The sequence below is a fragment of the Paramormyrops kingsleyae genome, chromosome 10, assembly GCF_048594095.1.
Source record: "Paramormyrops kingsleyae isolate MSU_618 chromosome 10, PKINGS_0.4, whole genome shotgun sequence".
NCBI classification, from domain to species: domain Eukaryota; kingdom Metazoa; phylum Chordata; class Actinopteri; order Osteoglossiformes; family Mormyridae; genus Paramormyrops; species Paramormyrops kingsleyae.
The window spans coordinates 1,950,309-1,972,816 of NC_132806.1; the positions used below are offsets into that span (position 1 = coordinate 1,950,309).

Below are 22,508 nucleotides of genomic sequence, written 5' to 3' on the forward strand. Positions count from 1 at the left end.
AAAAAATGCTTCTCTTGTTTTATCCTGTTCATTTTGTGTTTAAATGCTAAAAAAAACATATTTAGGTGTAATTTTTTGGGGCCGGGAACCAATTAATTGGTTTTCCAGTATTTCTTATGGGGAAAATTCGATCAAAACTCGAACTTTCTAGGATTTGAACCCGAGTTCTGAACGTATTAAGTTCGAGTTCGGAGGTACCACTGTATAGTAAAATCCCGTTATAACGGACTTCAATGGACCTGGCAAAATAGTCCGTTATATCCAAAGTCCGTTATATCCAGAGTTGCTGTATGCCCAGAACACAACTACAGGACATTACTCATGCCACACCCCAACAGACACACTTGTGGTATAGATTATTATATTGTACATGTAGTAATCCAACTTCACCTGACCAGATGTGACTATTAATCCCGACTACGTATCTGCGCTGGATATCACCGACACGCTACACGCCTTGTAGGCGGAGTCTGCATGTCCATTATAGCCAAATAAAACTGCAGCTAAAAGCGGCCTGGGGACCAAATTGTTTGTCCGTTATAAGCGAAATTCCGTTATATGCGAGTCATAAGAACTATACAAACGAGAGGAGGCCATTCGGCCCATCGAGCTCGCTTGGGAAGAACTTAACTAATAGCTCAGAGTTGTTAAAATCTTATCTAGCTCTGATTTAAAGGAACCCAAGGATTCAGCTTGCACTACGTTATCAGGAAGACTATTCCATACTCTGACTACACGCTGTGTAAAGAAGTGCTTCCTTAAATCCAGTTTGAAATGTTCTCCCGCTAATTTCCACCTATGGCCACGAGTTTTTGTAGGGGTGCACCGATCGATCGGCGCACCGATCGATCGGCCTCGATCACGTTAATTTGAGGGGATCAGAAATCGACCATATTCCCATGAGATCCACCGATCTTAGTTATATGCTTTTAACTCTTTGGGGTCGAGTATGTCGTCGACGACATCGCGTACTTTTCGCGTCTATTTCAGTTTATAAATATCTCGCTGAAATCTTAATGTATAATAATGAAAAAAACGCTGGCTAAATCCGTAATCTGTCTTCTTTTCAAAACGTCCATTGTCGGAAGTATTAAAGTTTTTTTAATTAGGTTAAATCGGCAAAAAAGTAAACCATGTCATCTTACTTTGTTTTACCTGCATCGGGGGCGTGTAGTACCGCTCTCACCCGAAGATCGCTATTCACATTCTAAATAGCCGCATTAGCGCGTATTCAAATCGCATTCGCATGGTAATTTGATTAACAGCGCAACGGTGAAACGCGATCCAGATACATCCCCTTCAGCGCCATAAAAGGGGGTTGGGGACGTGGCCAGGTGACAATGGCTCATTCATACACATGAAAGTTGCTACATATTCAATGAAAGGAGCCAGAAATAGTTACATGAGTTAGGTTTTTCTTATTTATTTATCCAAATTAATGTTGCATCTACACCATTTAGTCATCTTCATGTAGCCAAGACTTTGGTGATCAGATATCTGGGATCAAAACAAACTGCCAGCATTGCTTACTATGTACATTTATAATGTTTCTGCAAGTGTTCCAAACTGCATTTTGCAATGTCTATACTTTGATGTCAAATTTCAAACTTAACAAAAATCTGACATATTTACAATATATATTAAAATAAAGATGAGTGTAATGGCAAAACAAATATATAAGAAATAATTTATTTGCCATGAATTAAGTGTGATGAAATGTGTGATCATGCCCCAGTCAGTGAAAGTGTGTTTCCTACCCCTAGGCCCCAGAGGGTTAAATCAGCCTTTTCTCCCATTCCCGAGAGAGGTGCAGTGCAGGCTGCCTCCCTCCCTATTTTTTGGACAAGTGTGTCATAACAGCTATATATATATATATATTTTTTACAAAATTAGAGAAATTAAAGTCTGGAAGAAAAAATATGATTTTGTAGTTCAAACAGCAATGCTCATTTATATGTTCGTTTATATTTGAGGACACTACCTCATGTTTTGTGAGTATTCATATCAATTTACTCAATAAAAATGGAAACATTGAAGTAACTGTCTTTTAGTTATGAAAGAAACAAGATCGGCAAAAAAAAATCGAGATCGGCAGGTAAGGTTGCCTAAGGATCGGTGATCGTTGATCGGCCAGAAAACTGCAATCGGTGCACCCCTAAGTTCTTGTATTTGAACTAATGCTGAAATAACTATTCGGTTGAACAGCATCCAAACCTGTTAGAATCATATAGACCTGGATCATGTCCCCCCTCAGTCTCCTTAGCTTGAGGCTGAACAGATTTAGCTCAACTAACCTTTCCTCATATGACATTCCTCTAAGACCAGGAATCATTCTTGTGGCCCTACGCTGCACCTTTTCTAAGGCCGCTATGTCCTTTTTAAGATATGGTGACCAAACCTGCACACAATATTCTAGGTGAGGTCTCACCAAGGAATTGTATAATCTTAGCATTACCTCCCTTGACTTAAACTCCACACACCTGGAGATATACCCCAACATCCTATTGGCCTTTTTTATTGCTTTCCCGCTCTGGCGAGAATGAGACATGGAAGCATCAACATACACACCAAGGTCTTTCTCATAATCAGCTACCTTTATTTCAGTAGGCTATATCCAATGCTTTTTCTGCATGTTCTTAAAGGCACACGGCTGGGACCAGCGGACCTCATCCGTTATGGATGATATTCCGTTATAAGCGAGTCCACTTTAATGGGATTTTACTGTAATTAGTTCCCATGCTAATATTTGTGACATTTTTCTGCAGAATTTTAAAAAAAAAAAGGGGTTTCAGTTTATGTGATCACAATAATCGATTAATTGAACCATAATAGAAATGAAAGGCTTTTGAATCTCTCCCTCAATAATCGTAGTCGAATTGCCTTGCAGCTAATAATTTACACCCCAAATTCCTGCATCCCCACAAGGTCACTTAGGATAGATCAGTGATGCTTCATTAATCCCCGTGGAGTAATTCTTTTCGCTTTACCCCATCTTGCCTTTCATGAGCCAGACACATATACAGGTAAGAGTGAAATTGGGGGTCACAGTGCAGGGTCAACTAGCATGCAGCACCCCTGGAACTGGGGGTTCAGTGCATTGTAAAAGGGCTCTCCGATGTGGTTGTTCTGTCAAGGCTGGGGCTCAAACGGGTGGCTTTCTGATCACTGGCATAGAGGCTTAGGCTGTGGAGCCACTCAACCCCTCTATGGGTTGAATGCCCTGAGATAAAGACTGGAAAAAAAGGGGTGATCACCCCTTAGCGACAGCTAAACCTCTTGACATTAGAACAACACCTACGCTGACTACTTTTAAACCACTGCTCAAAACCCATTTTTATTCCTTGGCTTTTAATTTGCTTTTTATTTTTAAATTATTGTTTATATTAGCTTTTATTTTATTGTTTTATTGTATATTTTTAACCTTTTCTTTACAGATGTGCTTATTGGTTTCTATGCTGTACAGTACTTTTATCAGTGGATGTTGACATGGACATATATTGCTGGAAACTCATCCACCGTGATAACTCATTTGAGGCAACATCATCCAAGTTGTGTACACTGCTGTGGCAAGTCTTCCTCGGGCATTTAAGACACTTTTGCCAGGAAATTCTGACCGGGCTAAAAAAAAAATAGCCACAGTTATAGGGGTGTTTATCACTACTAATGTGCGACCATACTTAGTAGCGGAGGAGAAAAAAATGAGATGGGATTTAATTCATTACGATTGCTATGATGCATTCTTATTTTTAATTTTTATTTATTTTGCATATTTTTATGATGTGCAAATAAGCATCTCTTAGGTTTTGTCATTCAGCCAGACTTACAACCATCTCTAATTGTGCTTGAGCTTGCCGTTTTAATAAGTAATTTTAAAGCAAAATCAGTTTTTCTCTGCTGTACTGAAATTTCACCAAACCATGAACCCAAATGGAGGTTTGCACAGAGCCATTTATTTTCCTGTTGCTGTTTCACCCCTAGTGTAATTGTTGCCTTCCTTTTCTTCTCAGAATGCCCCAGATTCTGTTTATGTGATCTTGGTTGGATGGAGGGTGTTCTTTTCTTCTCCTGTATTTTCTTGGTGTGAATAGTTGAGCCTAGAAATGTCTCCTGACTTAAGTACTCCTGTTATGACAGGGCCTGAGATTAGATCTTGTCAGCATGGTGTGTAGTTCGGATCTGGTCTGTCCTCTTTGGAGTGCATCCCTAAACAGTCATACAGTTGTGTTTTTAGAAGAGTGGGCCCAGCAAGAGCTCCTGACCATGACCCGGGAAATGTCATCCTTGTGCTGTGAGCAAGACATTCCTTCTCTCCAAAGGATAAACCTATTCATTAGGGTTCAGGCATTGAATTGAATCGAACTTTGATGCTATGTTATGGCACCAGGATAGAGGTGAAGGTGGCAGTGAGGTAATATTAGCATAGCTGTCGGCCAGACCTATTTATCTATCTGGGTATTTGGCAAGTTGTTCAGGTCACTTGTTGAATGTAAAATTATATATTTCCCTTTACCCTATTGTATGATACCAGGATCTGGTGATTTGGTAACATCAGGGTTGAAATGTTGTTGAAGAACCAGGCCGTTAGTCCCATTCTGACATTTGTCTTCGAGGCTGTTGATCCATGTAAATCTGGCTTTGTTCAGCAAATCTGAAGCCAGGTCATAGCTATCAGCTGAGAAGCATATTTTGATTTCTCTGTTTCTATGCTTCTTTCCTGTGACCTCTGGGTGATCCGCAGCCCTGTTAGGCAGCTGTGTGTCTCTGGCCTTTCTTGTCAGGTCTCTGGGTGCTCTTACATGCTCTTCCTACTAGGGCTGGGTATTGGCGAAGATGCCCCGATTTGATTTGATTTAATTCTGCTTCACAAGCTAACAATTTGATTCAATCTGATTCAGTATCAGTCTGATAGGAATGAGATATGACATACTGTGTAGCAGCTTTCCTTATTTGGAGAGATGATTAAAAGGCGCTAAATGGAACACTAATTTATGAAGGTAGATATAGTGGAAACAACAAATTTTGAAAACCACTAAGGAAAGGCTTGTATAGCAAGTATCAGTCTAAAACTCACCCGCCATGTTTCAGAAGGACTATAACTTAAAGATATGTGCTAAACCAATTAGAACCAATTAGAATCTTTTTATTTGGGGAACATATGGGTATTATTTAGGGTTGGGAATAAGCCTTGACCTCACAATTCGATTCGATTTCGATTCTATTTCATTCAGTTTACATTTAAAATATATTCACTAATGTGACATGTAACCACATTTGTTGTAAAAAAAAAAATAAAAAAATGTCAACACACAGCACTGTATCATGCAGAACAAAGCAACATAATTGTTACCATAACAGAATGAAAATAAGATAACGAAAAACAATATATGATAAACATGAAATTTATACTTGTGCTTACCCGTGAATACATTGAAATGTTTTATCCACACTTTAATTAATAATTATTAATTAAATGTTAATCAATTAATTATGCCTCCAGAGTTTGAGGCTTTCATTTGCTTAAGTGTTACCAATGACGTTTGGGGGAAAAAGAAACAGATAATGAACAATATATTCATAACTGACAGCAGGTGACATATAGGGCTGTCACTATTGATTATATGAATATGAATTGAGTAATCTATTTGACGATTCATCAAGCAAACATTTGTATATAATTTCATATAATATTATGTAATATATAATTAGCTCGAGGCAGGAACCATCCAGCCATTCCAGAATGCACACTCAATCACACAGTCAATTTCAGCATTCCAGTTCACTTTAGTTACATGTTTTTGGACAGTGGAAGGAAATCGGAGGATCTGCCGAAAAGCCATGTGTACACAAGGTGAACACGCAAGCGCTGCAAACATGATGCGGTGGTGTGCTGCGATGTTATTGTGGACGTGGCATTTCATACACATGCAGTTGTCACATTGTAAGGACCGCGATAGTCCGCGCTAAAATATTTCTTACTCGGTCATTGGAAACAAGACTTAGCTAGCTATGCAATTTTAATGATGGTTCTTTTTCAGAATTTTTTAGAAGTGCTTCCACAGATCTGATGCCTTCACTTGTTATTTGGACTCTCATCCACTGTGTGCCATCTTCCTTCCTCCGTATTGTCAAGTAATCGAGAAGGAGAATTTTAATCAGTCCTTTTTAATAATCAAGTAATTAAGTTTAATCAAACAATCATGACAGCTCTAGTCACATCCAATATTATCAGTTTTCCGTTTGCTTCTGTTTATTTCGCTTTGTTTATTTTGCGTTTCTATATATATTACTTTGCGTCACTTTAAACAGTGTGTTGAACATGATTGGTGTGAGAATAAAGCCCTACTTGACTTGAATTGCTTGCATTCACGTGCTGGAGTACTCCATTACCATGACTGAATGCACCAAGATGGTGATGAGAGGAGATAGGACAGAATGTTGCACCACCTGTATGATAACTAGACCTGATGTCTGTCTTTTTCATACGTTTATGTGCTCTTTTGTTTTAAAGTTTCCTTATGGAATGTCAAATTGAGCGAGTGTACCAATGTGATTTGAATTTCACTACTAATGTCCATATTCAGCGACGGCTTGTGATGGCAGTGATGAAATGGTGCTTTGTACTTCATCCACGTTGTTGGCTGATAAAGCAGCACCTCTGGAGTGTTAGCTTGGACTGGAGGTGGAGAGTGGACAGCCTTGCTTCATGACTGTCTAATTGTGGAATAGTGTCTTTTACCCATTCCTTGTCTCTCTCTTCTCCTCCCCCCCCCCCCCCCCCATACCCCCACAGATTATGTGTACTTTGAAAACTCCTCCAGCAACCCATACCTGATTCGCCGGATAGAGGAGCTTAACAAGGTGAGTATAGCATTGTTGTGTCATTTGCAAAATGTCTGTAGGGGAGCCACAGACTTAACCTTCCTGTTGGGTGAATGTACCAAAGAACCTTAGAGCATCACTCTGACCCTGGGTTCGGATTCACAGTCCCTCAGGCCTGGGCTCCAAAGCCTCAATCCTACATGGAGGCCAGGCCTCTGCTGTCTCTAGCACACAGCGCTGCAGCTGTGAGGGTCACACTCCTGCAGTGGACGGCTTGCGTAACTCTGCATGTGTACTCTGTCCCCTGTGGAAGGCTTAAGCTGTCTTATGTAACCATCAAGGCAGACTAGAATGGCACAGCAGCATTGCCTGGCCTCCAAAGGCAGTGAGAGGCGAGACGGGCTTTACTGACCACCAGTGCTTTCAGCGGCTTCATCAGTGGTGCTTTAGCTCTGGCATCCTGGTCTGAGGGAGTGCTTGCATGTTGATATAAAGGGTTGTTGACGACGAGCAGCCTTTCTAGCAGCTGGAACATAAACAGTATTAATAAACACACGCCAGCTGCTGCATGCTGCTTTCTTGAGGCGTGGATGTTTGTGTGTGTATATTATCCATGCGAGAGATGCATGCGACATGTTGGTTTGGAAAGCATGGACACCTGTGGGGGGCAGCGTGAGGCACGTAATGGACCACTGCGTGTTTCCCTAGACGGCCAATGGCAACGTGGAAGCCAAGGTGGTGTGTCTGTTCAGACGGAGGGACATCTCAGGCAGCCTTAACACCCTCGCCGACAGCAATGCCAGTGAGTACATCCCGGCACCGACCCTCTGCTTTCTGAGGCACTGACTCGCTGCTTTGCTCTCTTCTGACATCCACAGGTGATGCCATAGCAGAGATTTCACCCAGCGTAACTGAAGCCACAGTGCAGAGAGAGAATGCATTTTTTAAGATCTAATTCCATATTTAAGCAGTAAGGCAGTAGTGTGGAGCGGGTTTCTGCCGGGTGTTGTTCTTCATGCTGGATGGAATGGCGTGGTGGGGGGGGGCAGACTTAAGAGTACACCAGCAATGGAGGGAGACTAAGATCAGCACTTCCCTTTGCTGACGGAAGAGCATAAAGCAGTTGCATAATTTTGTTTGTAAAAACATTACAGTGAAAGTCCAACAAAAGGCTGCCCACTGCAGCTTTGTTGGTTGGCGGTGTGGGGGGGGGTAGGTTGTTCACACTGATGGACAGCAGAGCCCTGTGCATGTGGCCGTTCCGGCCTCCGCACTCTGCCTTGGCCCCCCACCCCCCCGGGCTTGGGCTTTGGCTGTGATCCCATCATACTGGACACACAATGGCTCGCTTAAGGCTGGTTCATTCTTCTCCGCACGTGAATTAGCAAACGTGTCTGCTGGAACATTTATGACGCGTTTGACATCATTGTGCGCCTCCGCGGACAAACACCTGCTGCACTCCAAATTTGTGTCCATACCTGTAAATGTGTGTGCAGACTTGTCTTGAATTGAAAATCTTACGCCAGCCAGCTGACCAAAGTTCGCAGCCCTGTGAGCTGGCTCTCTGAAACATAGAAAAACGGACTCAAACCTAAGTACTCTGGTACATTTGCTGGGAATATCAGAATAATAATTTATATTATTATTATTATTATTATTATTAAAAATATAAAAGCGGCTTCACCGGAGAACTCTGAATGTTTCCGTGCGCACATACGCAGAGTGGATACACGATTGGTGTGCTTGTATGAACCAACCTTTAGAGTGTTCGCTTTTCTCCCCATTTCCCCTTCAGCTTCCACGCTTTTGATTGCTTGTTTCTTCTTCTGCTGCCTTGGCGCTGTCCTGTTATACAAGACCCCCCCCCCCCCCCCATCCTCCTCCCCCCCCCCATGAGGCATGCTGCTCTTCTCTTCTCCTCCGGCCCTCACACACTGCCTGGAACAAAAGGCCCTTGGTGCGTCCAGCGATGCCACGACAAACACAGCATTAACCAGCGCACTTGGATTTGCCTTTGTGAAGGAGTGTGTATATGCGTGCGCGTGCATGCCCCTGTGTGTGCCTGGTGTGTGTATGTCCCTGTGTCAGTCTGCTGGTGTGTGTGTGTGCGTGTGCGTGTGTGTGCGTGCACAATTTTTTTTTTCCCCTAGTAGGAGGTGTACATTTTGGGGGATGGGCACTTTAGGTTTAGTGTACAGGGGTTTCCTGCTGAGTCTTGCAGGGGCTGGCTGGCCAATGGGGGTGGGGGCAGGAGGGGTTAACAAAGAGGTGTGGCCTCAAATACCTCCCCCTCCATCAGGGTTTCCTGTGGCTGAGTGCAGGGGCGGAGTCCACAGGCAAAGTCCCATAATTACACTTCCTACATGTCACTGTTCCATTTCCTGGCTTACTGTATGTGTGTGTGTGCTAGTTTGAGTAAAAAAAAAAAAATGTAAAGGATTGAGCAGAATATTTGGCCCCTTAAATTGCATTTATGCAGTTATCACCATCACTGTAACTGAACCACAGGCTTGTGCAGTGCCTTTACTGGCATTTAAAAATTGAACAGTTCATGTTCAGTTTTGGGCTCAGCAGTTAATCCACCAGTGACCTGCTTCAGTCCTTTAACACTGCTTACAACAAGGGCTTTGGGACATGTGATGCTCCGGATGTTTTGGACCACTTGATCCGACGTTTGAAATAATACTTCCAGGGAGGGGTCTGATTTGTTACATTTTTCCTCTCACAGGAGACTTTGAGGAGGAGTCAAAGCAGCCTTCCCTTTCAGAGCAGCAGAAGCATCAGCTGAAGCACAGGGAGCTCTTCCTCTCACGGCAATTTGAGTCCCTCCCTGCGACTCACATACGGTGCGGCCTTCTTCAAATCTCACACCGCGGAGTCACAGGGCTTGACCCCAACACCACAGTTTGGCACATTGCTGCCAGCTGCATTGGGTGGTGAAGAGACCTGTTTTCATGTTGTCTAGAAATCTGCATTCATTAGTGTTTGCCTCTCCCTAATGCAGTGGTACTTCAGTTCTCAAACTCATTAGAACTCAAATTTCTTAAAAGTCGAACCAACCAGTTTGAAAAAAAATTACCTGGAGCTCGATCTGAATCTCAGAAGTCAAACTGTGAACGCTGACCTAAGATAACTTGTACTTGCGGGGAAATGAGTCACGTGGCACGTCTCTCAGCGGAAACAAAGGGTAAAGCTTCAGTCTCAGCCTCACATTCACTGTGATAGCATCCTGCTTGTTTACACTAACTGAATACATATATTTAGACAGTAAAAATACATTTAGACAATGACAGACAGTAAAAGTGAATATTATATAATAAAATACACTTAAAAATAAGGATTTCTTATTCATTATTTTAATATTAATAATAAACCATTAATACATTTAATTATAATAATATTGTCATGCCGAGCGGGACGGAATGGAGACAAAGGCGCAGACGTGAGGGTATCGGGGAATATGGGGTTTAATTACAGGTAAGGCAGGCAAAATGCAGACGGGCAATACAATGACCGGACTGGGGAAACAAACTGAAACGAGGACGAAATACAGAAGACTAATGACTACCAGAAACAGCTGATTCCACACGGGGTTAACGAGGGGGCGTGGCACACGGATGGAGCGGGCCATCGGAGCAAGACACAGTGTTTTATTTATTTAACTTTACACATTGTTTGGATACATTTATTTTCTTACTTTACAAATTACTGTTTTGATAAATGTGCTTAGATGTGTTTAGTACAGTATATGCTCTTCCTGCTTTATCCGGTTCATTTTGTGTTTAAATGCTAAGAAAAACATATTTAGGTGTAATTTTTTTGGGGCCGGGAACCAATTAATTGGTTTTCCATTATTTCTTATGGGGAAAATTCGATCAAATCTCGAACTTTTTAGGATTCGATCCGGAGTTCTGAACGGATTAAGTTCGAGTTCCGAGGTACCACTGTACTTTGTTTTAAAATTGCTGAGTGCACAGAGCTGTATCTTGAATTTATGATCAGCTGTGAGCTCTGTGATGCTGTTGAAGATATTTTGTGCAGCTGTAGCTGTAACGTAACATGATTGAAAGTACAGCACCGATTCTAACGTAACTCTACCAGCCATGATCTGAGCAGGCTTGAGTTGTGTGATGCTGATTGATCTAGCCCTCTGTCGATCTCCTCTGATCTGTCTCTCCTTCCTGTGCTTGATCTCTGCAGGGGCAAATGCAATGTTACCCTCCTCAATGAAACAGATGTGCTGACTGGCTACCTCGAGAAAGAGGTGAGATGCTGCTGCCTATCCTATTCCACCCGCTGGGGCTTCATGCTCTGCTTTACCACGGACGGGCAGCTCTACCGCTCTACATGAACATCATATGTTTACTCCTGTTCATCTCCCATTCTGTCCCAGGACTATTTCTTCTACTCTCTGGTGTTTGACCCAGTCCAGAAGACTCTACTGGCAGACCAAGGCGAGATTCGGGTTGGCTCCAAGTACCAGGCTGAAATTCCTGACAAGCTTGCCGATGGTGAGCGTGAATGACTGTGCAATGTCCCCTCTGACCTTTTTAGTCACCTGCAACATTTTTATTTCAGTTTTCTGTCTCAGGGCAAATGTGTTCAATAGGCTCATTATAAAGATGATGAAACAGCTGCAGCATAGATGAGATTAATCACTGCCTGCTCTAGTTGTCCTGCCGTAGCTTGCTGTGAAGAAGCACGTGGAGCATGTGTGGCGGCCAGCTGTGAGAAAGACAGAGTCTGCTACCCCATACAGAGCCTCCGGGGAGCTTGTGGTGGCTGTATGACCACATGTCTGTCTTCTCCTGCTGTGCAGGGGACTTGGATGACCGTGTGCAGGAAAAGCTGGAGACAAAGGTGTGGGACCCAGACAACCAGTTAAAGGATCAGCAGATTGACCAGTTCCTGGTAGTGGCACGGTATGTTGGCCTTGCTAAATCCTGTCCTCTTAGGAGAAATACTGGCTCCATGGAGGTCTTGTGGTCAGCTGCTGGATGGATGTGGAGCCTGTTAAGGAGGGCTAGCTGGTTCTCAGAATTAAAGCTTCCCAGTGACAGGAAGTGGCTGATCAAAGCCTGAAAGGACACTGTAGTGTTCTGTGTACTGGACTGTGAAGGACTGATGAGCTGGGTCTCTGCAGGAGCACTTGCCATATGCTCTGCGGTCACTGCACGTCCAAGTCCAGTAGGGGCTGTCACTGCTCGGCAATCATAATTATCATCATTATTATTATTGTTGTTGTTTTATTATTGTTGTTGTTGTTATTATTATTACTATTATCTAGCCTGACTCAAAGCTGTTAAGTGATTTTTGTTTATGATATTGAAATACTGTAACAGCAATTTGAAAATGCATGCTGAGAGTATAGATACCATAACACAGGTGTGCTGCCATTAGCTAGATACTGCTTGGACTAGTTCTGCATGGAAAATGGCTAATCTGCACTAGTCTGTTGATTACAAAATGCCCTGTCTAGCCGTGACTGGTGTGTTTTGGCCTGTTGTGTTCAGTTACATTGGCAGCTGTTGCCATCTCCTGGACGACAATGGCATTACAAGCCTTATCCACAGAACAGATTGATGTTTCTTTGATGGTTCTTCGACATTTTTGCAGACCTTTGCACTGAGACCCATTCTTAATCCCCTGAAATGAAAATTATCCTGTGGCCTTTCGAGTCTGATCATGGCTAGGCTGTGCAGCAGGTCACTGGGCTCGGGGGTGGAAACCTTGGGGCTGTACTCATGCTGTGCAGTATGTAGGCCTGTGCTGGATGTGCAGATGGTAATGTGTGTGTGTGTGTGTGTGGGGGGGGGGGTGCAGGGCAGTGGGGACCTTCGCCCGTGCCCTGGACTGCAGCAGCTCCATCCGACAGCCCAGCCTGCACATGAGCGCTGCTGCCGCCTCGCGAGACATCACACTGGTGAGAAGGACACGTCTGCTGCATTCATCTCCTCTGCAGATTATACAGCGAGTAGACTAGGGAGCTCATCCATTCACCGGTGGTTCCAAGTCCCCTTAGTCTTAGCCTTCAATAGTGCTAATACAGTAACGCTTTGGGAAGCATCCAACCAGGCTGGATTTTTAATTGCGTTTTAATCTAGTGGGGAAAAGTTGAGAAAAGTAGCTAAATATGGAGGTTGTGTGTCAGTCAGTAATGCCAAGCCAAAATGGCTCAGTACTGCCCATGCCCACATTGCAGTTTCACGCCATGGACACCCTGCAGAAGAACGAGTACGACCTGGCACGTGCCATGTCCACGCTGGTGCCCCAGGGTGGCCCAGTGCTGTGTCGCGATGAGATGGAAGAATGGAGTGCCTCCGAGGCCATGCTGTTCGAAGAGGCGCTGGAGAAGTACGGCAAGGATTTCAACGACATACGCCAGGACTTTGTGAGTGTCTGGCCAAGGAAGCATTAAGCCGTGGGGGGTGGGGGGTGGGGGGGGCAGCTCTGGGTAACATGATGCTTGAAGGAAAGGACAGGAGTCGTTGCAGCCCCCAGGACTTTAGGAAACTTGACAAAGGAAGTAACTTTCATTGAATCAATATCACGATGATTAAATTAGGTTATATGTCAGTAGGACTGTCAGTATTGATTACATTAACAATTTGAATAGTCTACCAATTAATTTGCTCGATTTAATCGAGTAATATATGATACATGTGACAATTGGTGCGAGGCAGGAACCAACCCTGGATGGGCTGCCAGTTCACCGCAGGGTGCACAGTGACTCACGCATGCAGTGAACGGGTCACCAGAAGATATTTGTTGTCTTCTGTATGGAAATATTTTGTATTCTATAGAGCAGATTTTGAGCAAGACCAAGGGATTTGTTGGCTCTGCTTTGTGTCTGTTGGCACAATGCTCTGCAACAACACTAATTTATTATTTACTTGACTGTAGTTTATTTTGGATACATTTTCATTTAATTTCATTTCACTTCGTTTTATAGTCTAAATATTGCAATATTTGTCATAAATATAACAAATATACTATTATATGTTCACATATATACACACACACAACTGTTATTAATGTATGCTTATTATGTGCCATATTATGTATGTGATGGGGCTAGCCTTCATTTTAGCTGTGATTATCTTGAGATGCAGGATTCATGGAAAGTAAACTGAGCTAAATAATTTAAGTCAAAGTGATGAGAAAGACAGTCCAGGCTACTCCCAAGAGGCTATACAGTACATAGCTAATAGTTGTCTATGGCTAACCTTGCATTAATTTGGTGTGTACGTGGATGTCATGTCGTCTTTTGCAGTCATGCTGCTGTGAAGTGACATTGAAGTTCTGCAATGACTTTGTCATTCACTTTTAAAGTGGTGTTCTTACACAGCTGTTGCTTTCATTCTCTTATTTATCCTCTGTGCTTGGTCTGCCTTGTTGCAGAGTGATTGAGAAGGCAAGTTTTAATCGATGCTTTAAAATAAATAGAGTGATACAGTTTACTCAAGTTATCCTGACACCTCTAAATGTTGGTATTTTGTAGTTATGGCATCACCTGTAGGCAAAACAGGTAAAACAGTAAGTAACCTACATGAGTTGTTGATGCTTGCTGACAGTGTGAGGGTGGTGTGCTTCTGGGTTTAGGGTAACGCATCATGTTTGAATTTCCCTGACAGCTGCCCTGGAAATCGCTGGCCAGTGTTGTTCAATTCTACTACATGTGGAAAACTACGGACCGCTACATCCAGCAGGTGAGCTCTCTGACATATACACAGCTCATTTGCTCTGCCGATTATATGACAGCTCTGACACGTTGTCTCATTCACAATATAACACATTAGCACTTTACTTGTCAGTTTGAACTAACTGCTGTTTAGCTCAACAGTAAACTGCTGTGCTGTGTCTTTGAGGCTAAGCGAAGCTTAACCATGGAGTGAGTGTAGTGTCACTGATGAGCTGTATTCCGTCCTCACAAACGGAAATGGTCATTATTTTTCTCTTGAGCTGTATTCGGCCTCCATAACAGAATGCCTGATGCATTGTCAAGCTTGTTGTATTTAAAACTTGCTAATAGTTAGTTGTTCTGTCTTTCTCTGTGTTCAGAAAAGGCTGAAAGCAGCAGAAGCAGACAGCAAACTGAAACAGGTTTACATCCCAACCTAGTAAGTGGTCCTCTTGGGTGACGTTTTGTTCTAACTATTAGTCTGATTGTTCATCAGATATGAACCTGTGTTCGCTTGTGCTGGTTCTCAATGTCTGTGTTTGTGTAAACATTCTTGTCTTACATCTCACCCTGTGTGTCCATCTTGTATGAGTACGTGTTCTTCAGGCATTGTTCAGTTGGTCATGGCATACTCTGCTGAGTAGAGTGTTGTAGCTCACACGCCTTTAATAAAAATGCTTGGACAGAAACTGCAGTGTCATGTAAATGTTCCACATTTTTGTCGTCGTATTATTATGTAAAATTGTGAAGTGTCTCTGTTATTTACCTATTACTTTATTTCTCTTTACCAGTACCAAGCCCAACCCGAACCAGATCATGGCCCCAGGCAACAAGCCTGGCATGAATGGAGCAGCAGGCTTTCAGAAAGGGCTCAGCTGCGAGAGCTGCCACAGTGAGTATCTGCTCTCCAGACGTGCAACACCTGGTGCATGAACATGGCAGCATGAACAGCTGCCTTATTAAATGAGGTAGACCTACTGTGAAATTTCACACACAGTACATTGCTGACTGGAATCCTGTGGTGTGTTGGTACTTGATAACTGGGGCTTTTGTCACCCTGCTCTCGTACATCCTGCAGCTGCTCAGTCACCACAGTGGTATGCCTGGGGCCCCCCCAACATGCAGTGCCGACTGTGCGCATCATGCTGGATTTACTGGAAGAAGTATGGAGGTCTGAAAACCCCCACACAGCTAGAGGGCGCCACAAGAGCAAGTTCGGTACGTATGGCATTACTAGTTTTGTGGCAGTTTAGTTATTGCATTCTAGCTACATAGTGCTCTTTATAGTCTTGTGGAGAAGGGGTCATATTCTTTGTATTTTAAGAATTGCAGGTCTCATTTTTCAAAACACAACTTAATGTCCAACAAATTTTATCATTATCAATCTATTGGCAAAGATTGTCATCGGGCACCAATATCTTTTGGGTGGTCTCTAGTATGGCTGCATGATTCTGGGTAAAATATATTTCACTCTTTATTAGCTAATTAGCTAATTATTGTTATTAGGTAATTATTATTATTTATGAAGACATAATGAACGATATATTTTAATCCTGACAGTATAGGTTAATCCTGACAGTTTAGGTTAATCCTGAAATGGGACTGTCACATCAACTTTGCAGAGCCGAAAAGGCCAGCTCCAGATTTTTTGCAAACGCCTAATTTCCAAATGCAAGAAATACTAAACATAAACCTCATTTGCACTTTATTATAACAACCTTGAACAAATATATTTGCTACAAATTTGTTGTGTTAATGGAGTTTGCTTTCACAATATGGAGCCATGCACTTTTCCTGATTCACATTTTCACATCCCTCCTTCCCAAGGATGCCGCCCCCCGAGTTCATATGACCCGCCAGGAAGTGCAAGGCATGTCTCCCTTCACCAGTAGCGCCGGCCGAGCCAAACTGCTGGCCAAAAACCGCCAGACCTTCATCCTGCAGACCACCAAGCTAACCAGAATCGCCCGTCGGGTGTGCCAGGACATCCTACAGCCTCGCCGTGCCGCTCGCCGCCCCTACGCCTCCATCAATGCCAATGCCGTCAAGGCAGAGTGTAAGATATACATGTGCCGTTACCAGGATATGACGATGCTTAAAGTGGTTGATGGCATGGGGGTGTGACTACAGTAAAAGTTGTGGACCTGAGGGAGGAAGGCAACAGCACATTATCAATGTTTGGGTGGGCAGACTGCTGACCCGTAGCCATGCCCTTGCTGCGTACCGTCATTTTGACACTTTGCATGCCATTAGTTTCAGAACCACTGTTTTACACAATTGAAAAAGCTGCTTCACACTATTTGTTTCCGTAATTTATGTAGGGAAACTGCCTGCTGAATTTTCACTGCATTTCATAACAACCCATGCTTGAATTTTGAGGAAAGGGTGCAGTTCATCAGCCAGCAGAATAGTCAGTTGGAGAACTTCATTCACTCGATTTTTAGTTGACCTATTCTCCTTTTTCAGTCTTTCATTTAGTTTAAGGTTCTTATTTGCATCCAAATAATTTGGGTGCTGGTAAAGGACTAAATTACTGATCCTTCGATAGTAAGAGGAATGTTAGTGAGCCACAGGGAGTACATTACCTGCTTGCTCTGATTGTCAGAAGTCATTATGTGATGACAAATGATCTTCTTCTGACATAATTTAGGGCTTTTTGCATGTGCTAAAAGGTGGTGTCATAGTTGCATTCTTGTAATTTGCCTTGTAAGGTTCTGTTTAGCGGATGGATAGTTGAATGGAACATTCAGAAGAAATTGCTGGTCCTGTCCCAGATCCCAATGGCCTAAGAAAGAGAACGTGAAATTCCTACAAATGTGAAAATTCACAAATAATATTTAGGCAGCTCTAACCTCAACCCATAACATTCTGCTAGCCTCAGTGATGACATGGTCTTTATTACCAATTTCTAAACAAACAGTACTGTGCTGTACACTTTGCCATTTCCTATGTAGACCTTATAACAGGGGTGTCCAAACTTATCCGCAAGGGGCCGGTGTGTATGTGGGTTTTCGCTGCAACTCCCTAATTAGATTACTAATTAGAGGACTGATTGGCTGAAGAGTCCTCACACCTGGGTTTGAACAGCTGACATAAAGGTTATCCCAAAAACCTGCATACACACCGGCCCTTTGCAGATAATATTGGACACCCCTGCCTTTTAATATACAAACCATCTAACTTGTACACCTGTATGTACAAAGTTACTACGGTACTCACTGGGACTTAATATTACAAATGAAACAATAATGACACTGAAAAGTTTAAAAGTTACTGCAGGAATACGAGATTCCAGGGTCACAAAGAATGGGTGCCGTACCCAAAGCAAAGACTTAATAATATGGATGTAGTGTGTACACTTCTGTTAGTAGTACTATGCAAATATTATGTATCACTAATATTTATGTATTGTGTGATTTTTATGGGATCCAAATAATTTTCAGTATTGTTTTTGGCATGAGTCTGAACTCAAGATTAATACTTCTTTAAACATTAATAGTAGTTTCAAAAAGTACATTTCTGAAAGTATAGTACCTGTGGAAAAGTCTCTGATACACATTCAGAAATGAATAACATGATTAATACTTAATGTGAAAGCATGTGCGCTGTAGTGCCAGACCATCCACGATCCTGAATGTTCATCCTTAGAGTAATTGCGCCAGGCACTTGTGTACTTTGACGTCAGCCCTGAGGTAGCGCTGTAAAGCGAATTTGCTCTTAAGTTACATTTATGAAGTGTGGTATGGATGTTATAAGAATAAATTTGAATTTTACTTAAACTAACTGTGCATTATGCTCTTAGTACACTTGACATGGTTATGATTGTGAGTGAAAAAAAATCCATAAACTGATAATAAAATAAGATACAAAAATAAAACTAGAACTAAATGACAACTATACATATTGGTTCTGAAACCAACTGGAATAAAAACTTCAAATACCATTTTAAAATATTGTTTAGCTAAAGTAATGATTTATCTTTGGGCCTCTCATACATTGTACAACAAACCATACAAATAGTCAATGGCAGTACATTGTGATAGTTTGTAGTGGCCAGCAAAGTCCTACAAGTTTCAGAATCTTTATTGTTCACCAAGTACCAAGTGTGAGAGATTCCTCTTGATGTAGGTGTCAACACAGATATACAAGATAAGATATGTCAGACCCTAGAAATAAACTTACTAACACCTAAAGTAAAATATATAACTAAATAGATTTACATCTTTAAAATAAATACTAATGAAACCACAAATCAAACTAAACTAGATTTCAAATGAAAATAAAAATGGTAGAAAACCAAATAAAAAAAACTAAAAAAAAAATGGTATATTGCATTGCAATACCAAGGTATTTTATTTTAGTTTGTAGCCATTTGGGAATCTTTACATTTCTTTCTCAGTCAACCATTCTTCAAATCTGCTAGCCTTTTTTGTTATCAGTCTAATGAAAGATGGTAAAAAACAGGGTATTTATATATAATCTTTGGTCCAACTACTTTCTGAATCATGGTCACTTTTCCACTAGCCAATGAAGGCCTACTTATTGACCAAAATCAGTCATGGAGGATCTTGGGTCTGCAGTAGTTGCCATGTGAATGAGAGGAGGTGGGGCAAATCCTCTAATGTGTCTTTCTATGAATCTGTTTCTGTGCGTCTGTGTTTGTGTGTGTGTCAGTCGGTGTCTCTGTGTCAGTCTGTGCATTCCTGTATCAGTCTGTGTGCGTCTTTGTGACAGTCTGTGTGCGTGCCTCACCTCACTGTCCAAAGCATGAACAAAGAGAAAAGTGCATTTGACATGGATAAATTCAACACTTTGGAAAATGAATATTGGTACGGTTTCAAAATTACAGAACCGATGCGTATCAAAATCAATATTTTCAACACTATCGACTATCAATAATCAGCTGTCTCATGTCGAATCTTAATTTTTTTCTTTCAGGCATGATCCGGCTCCCTAAAGCATCTAAAACTCCTGTGAAGAACCGGCCAGTTGTTCGGCCCACTCTGGTCACCATAGTTAAAGAGCTGGGTAAGACTGACACCTAGGACAGCCAGTCAGTGTGACGCCTGCAGTTTCGGAGACCAGTGGAGTCTGACTTACCCATGCAGGCTGGGTGACTCTCTGTCTTCACTGTCAGCTCTCCAGGCTCCTTTGAAGCTGAAGGCCCCCAGGGGAGCCCCTACCCCCATTAACCGCAACCAGGTGACGCAGCCTCGGGCAGCCAGTAACCTGCTGGGAAAGAGGACCTTTGACAGTGTAAGTACCAGCTGAGTATGCATCGCCTGTTAGAAACAGGTTGATTGTAACATCATCTACGTCACTTTCACCAGCCATGACTTGAAGGCTTTACAATCATCTGATGCCCCTCTGTGTTTTGCAGGTTGCTGGGCTCCCTTTTGCTGCCAACGGCAGACCATTCACTTCTGCCATGAGGACCACCTCCCAGTCTGTCATCAAGCGCCAGAAGGTCAACCAGGGAGATGCTCCCAACCCTGTAGTATTTGTGGCCACCAAGGACACCAGGTGGGTGTTCTCACAGGGCCATGGCAGACCTCAAAAGTACATCTGAAGAACATGCTCTAGGTGGGTCTCCCACCATACGGGTATGTAAAAGGGTTAGTATAATACCTCAAAGCACTCTGATGTATAGGATTTTATTGTACAGTGATATTGCAGCTAGCCAGTGCTTTTGTGTAAGTATGGTTTACTGAGACCTCTTAAAGCATTATTTTCAGTTCTTGTCTTTTTAAACTTTTTGTATAAACCGCGCTCAGCTGCTGGACTTGATACGTCAAGAGGAGCAGTTTTTAAACTGTTCTTGGGACTTAGGCAACTGAGTTCTGAGTGCATTGTTGCAAAATCCTGAGCATAGAGTGGTGTGTATGGTGATATTTCAGAGCCCTCAGGAAACACCTGACACAGGCAGAGATGAGGAGAGCGGCCAGGAAGCCCCACGTTGCCGTGCGGGTGAAGCTGCCAGCGTCCCTTCGTCCACTGCCAGGCTCCATCCTGCCCTCCAGCACCAACGAGCCCATTGTGCTTGAGGACTGAGCAGCCTGCCATCATACATATTGTTGTTGTCTTTTTTTGTTATTCACCCTTCCTGGGATATGTCTACTTTCTAAAACCCTATAGTGTGCAAACCGTAAACCCAAATGCATTCGCCAACCCACTTGCACACGTTACCCCAATAGGTATTGTTTTTTTTGGCTTTTAAATCATTTTATTACTGTCATTTCAAATTTTTAACAATTTTAACACGTGTATAAAGAATTGTGCTCATGTTCAAATCGTTAAAGCACACTTTTTCCTTCAGGTCTTTTTTGTGTAAATATTTTCTGAATTTGAGATGTTACACTTGGGATGGTGGGTGGTGAGGGTGGGAATTTTGACATTTGGATGAAATTTTTATGCTTGGTGGCAATGGATTTGCCCCCCTATTTCCCTGTCATATTTTTCAGTGGACTAAGAGTGAATAACTGCCACCATCTCTGTATAATTAATAATAATTTGTTTTTAGCAGGCTTTATGAAACATCCCCCCCCCCAAAAAAAAACAAAACAAACACAACTCTCCTCCCCCAGGTTTTGGGTTAGAAAATACACTGTGAGTATGACTTGTAAAGATGCCATATTCTGGTCATTTTAAACCTCCAACATCCAAACAATCATACTCTTAGCCCTCACTGGTATTGGAATCTTGTTAACAGATGTGGCAAAATCTGTTGGCATTCTTAAAATTTGTAAATTGGCTGTATTATCCCTATTGTGGATATGAAACCAGGTGTTTATATTGAAAAGGGTCCTATTGTAGCAGTTTTGCTATGGACCGTTTAAGGTTAATTCTCCTCATAATTAGTTTGACTTCCAGGTCCAGTTGGATAATTTTCCTCTTATGGAATCTGTTCAGTCTCAAGTTGAATGACTTTATAATGTGTGAAAGTGTATCTAGTGGGTGAAACTCGGGCTATGGATTTTCCACCACCTATGGGCGGAAGTTTGTTCCCTGTGGGAAAGATTGACCAGCAAGTGCTACTGGGTTCAGTGGACATGTGGAAGGAACACGGCGTCTGATGCTGGCAAACAGTAATGTGCTCAGTACTGAACAGCCAGCTGAAATTCACAGAGAAACATGAAGATTTGTGGCAGCGGGTGAAGATGAGGACACTGGTGTGGTATGGCTGCATAAACGTGTAAAACCATCCCATTGGATGCACTTATGCTAATGTCCGGGGGGTGTCAGCCTTTGCAGAAGGAAACGCACCTGCCTGCAAGGCTAATGGCAGAAGTTTGAAGATGGACCATGCTGTTTGAGGATCGGGTGAAAGCCTAAGCATACCTTCACACCTGAAGTGAATCGCTGGCCAATTAATGACTGCAGATACACCGCTGAGCATTGAGATTTCCACTTGGACCAAGACAGCCTGCAGAGGAGATTGTCCATTATTGCTAGAGCGGTGAAAGGAGCTGAACCAGGCCCTGGTTGTCTTCCTCAGGGATACGCCCCCCCTCCCCCCAGCGGCTGACCTGGATTATGGTTGGCTTTTTCTTCATCAGCAGGTGACAAATTTAAAAGGATTAATTGGTTAAGGTTGCTATTTCATGGTCCATTTTGCACTTTTGACTCAAGCATCCAGAGGTAGGTTAGGAATTTCTTTGGAAAATTAACCTAAAGTGTTTTTTGAGATTAATCTGCGCAGACTGAGAAGCCAGCTGAAGGTAAATTGGCAGGACAGACCGTTTAGGAACAAAGTGGAATCTGGAGTATTCTGTTCTTTTAATTGTGGAGGAGTTTAATATATGGAACTTGTAATTGGTCTGCATTACCAGATGTGGGGACTGGGTATGGGTTCGGAAACGGGGAGTGGATTTTGTACGCTAGAGAAATATGCTACAATTTTTTTTTTTTTTTAAATTCCAGTGTCTATGTACCCCATTAATGTATCTTGAGATAAGAAATAAAGGTTTTTTTGTTCTTGACGTGCAAATTTTCCTTGTGCATTTTTTTT

At 42.5% G+C, this 22,508-nt stretch overlaps 1 protein-coding gene and 1 long non-coding RNA gene across 3 annotated transcripts in view; one reads left to right on the forward strand and one right to left on the reverse strand.

Moving 5' to 3' along the window:
- LOC111858505 (metastasis associated 1 family, member 2) overlaps positions 1-22,479 on the forward strand; it is a 36,499-nt gene extending 14,020 nt beyond the window's left edge. Inside the window, exons 2-18 of one of the 2 annotated variants that reach the window (XM_023840332.1) lie at positions 6,791-6,858; positions 7,528-7,621; positions 9,548-9,665; positions 11,020-11,083; positions 11,213-11,330; positions 11,639-11,741; positions 12,643-12,742; positions 13,022-13,210; positions 14,454-14,528; positions 14,881-14,939; positions 15,292-15,392; positions 15,579-15,718; positions 16,328-16,556; positions 19,439-19,528; positions 19,638-19,756; positions 19,881-20,023; positions 20,398-22,479. In XM_023840332.1, the coding sequence (XP_023696100.1) occupies positions 6,791-6,858; positions 7,528-7,621; positions 9,548-9,665; positions 11,020-11,083; positions 11,213-11,330; positions 11,639-11,741; positions 12,643-12,742; positions 13,022-13,210; positions 14,454-14,528; positions 14,881-14,939; positions 15,292-15,392; positions 15,579-15,718; positions 16,328-16,556; positions 19,439-19,528; positions 19,638-19,756; positions 19,881-20,023; positions 20,398-20,551 (1,964 nt within the window). In that variant the 3' untranslated portion in view covers positions 20,552-22,479. Of the gene's footprint in view, positions 1-6,790; positions 6,859-7,527; positions 7,622-9,547; positions 9,666-11,019; positions 11,084-11,212; positions 11,331-11,638; positions 11,742-12,642; positions 12,743-13,021; positions 13,211-14,453; positions 14,529-14,880; positions 14,940-15,291; positions 15,393-15,578; positions 15,719-16,327; positions 16,557-19,438; positions 19,529-19,637; positions 19,757-19,880; positions 20,084-20,397 lie in introns of both variants that reach the window. The other variant, XM_023840333.2, reaches the window with a different exon arrangement.
- Positions 6,804-8,666, reverse strand: LOC140593219 (uncharacterized). Its single transcript, XR_011993470.1, has 3 exons — positions 8,577-8,666; positions 8,298-8,383; positions 6,804-7,345 (listed from the first exon to the last, which is right to left on the reverse strand). It is a non-coding gene; the product is annotated as an uncharacterized lncRNA (long non-coding RNA).
- Positions 22,480-22,508: the final 29 nt, after the last annotated feature.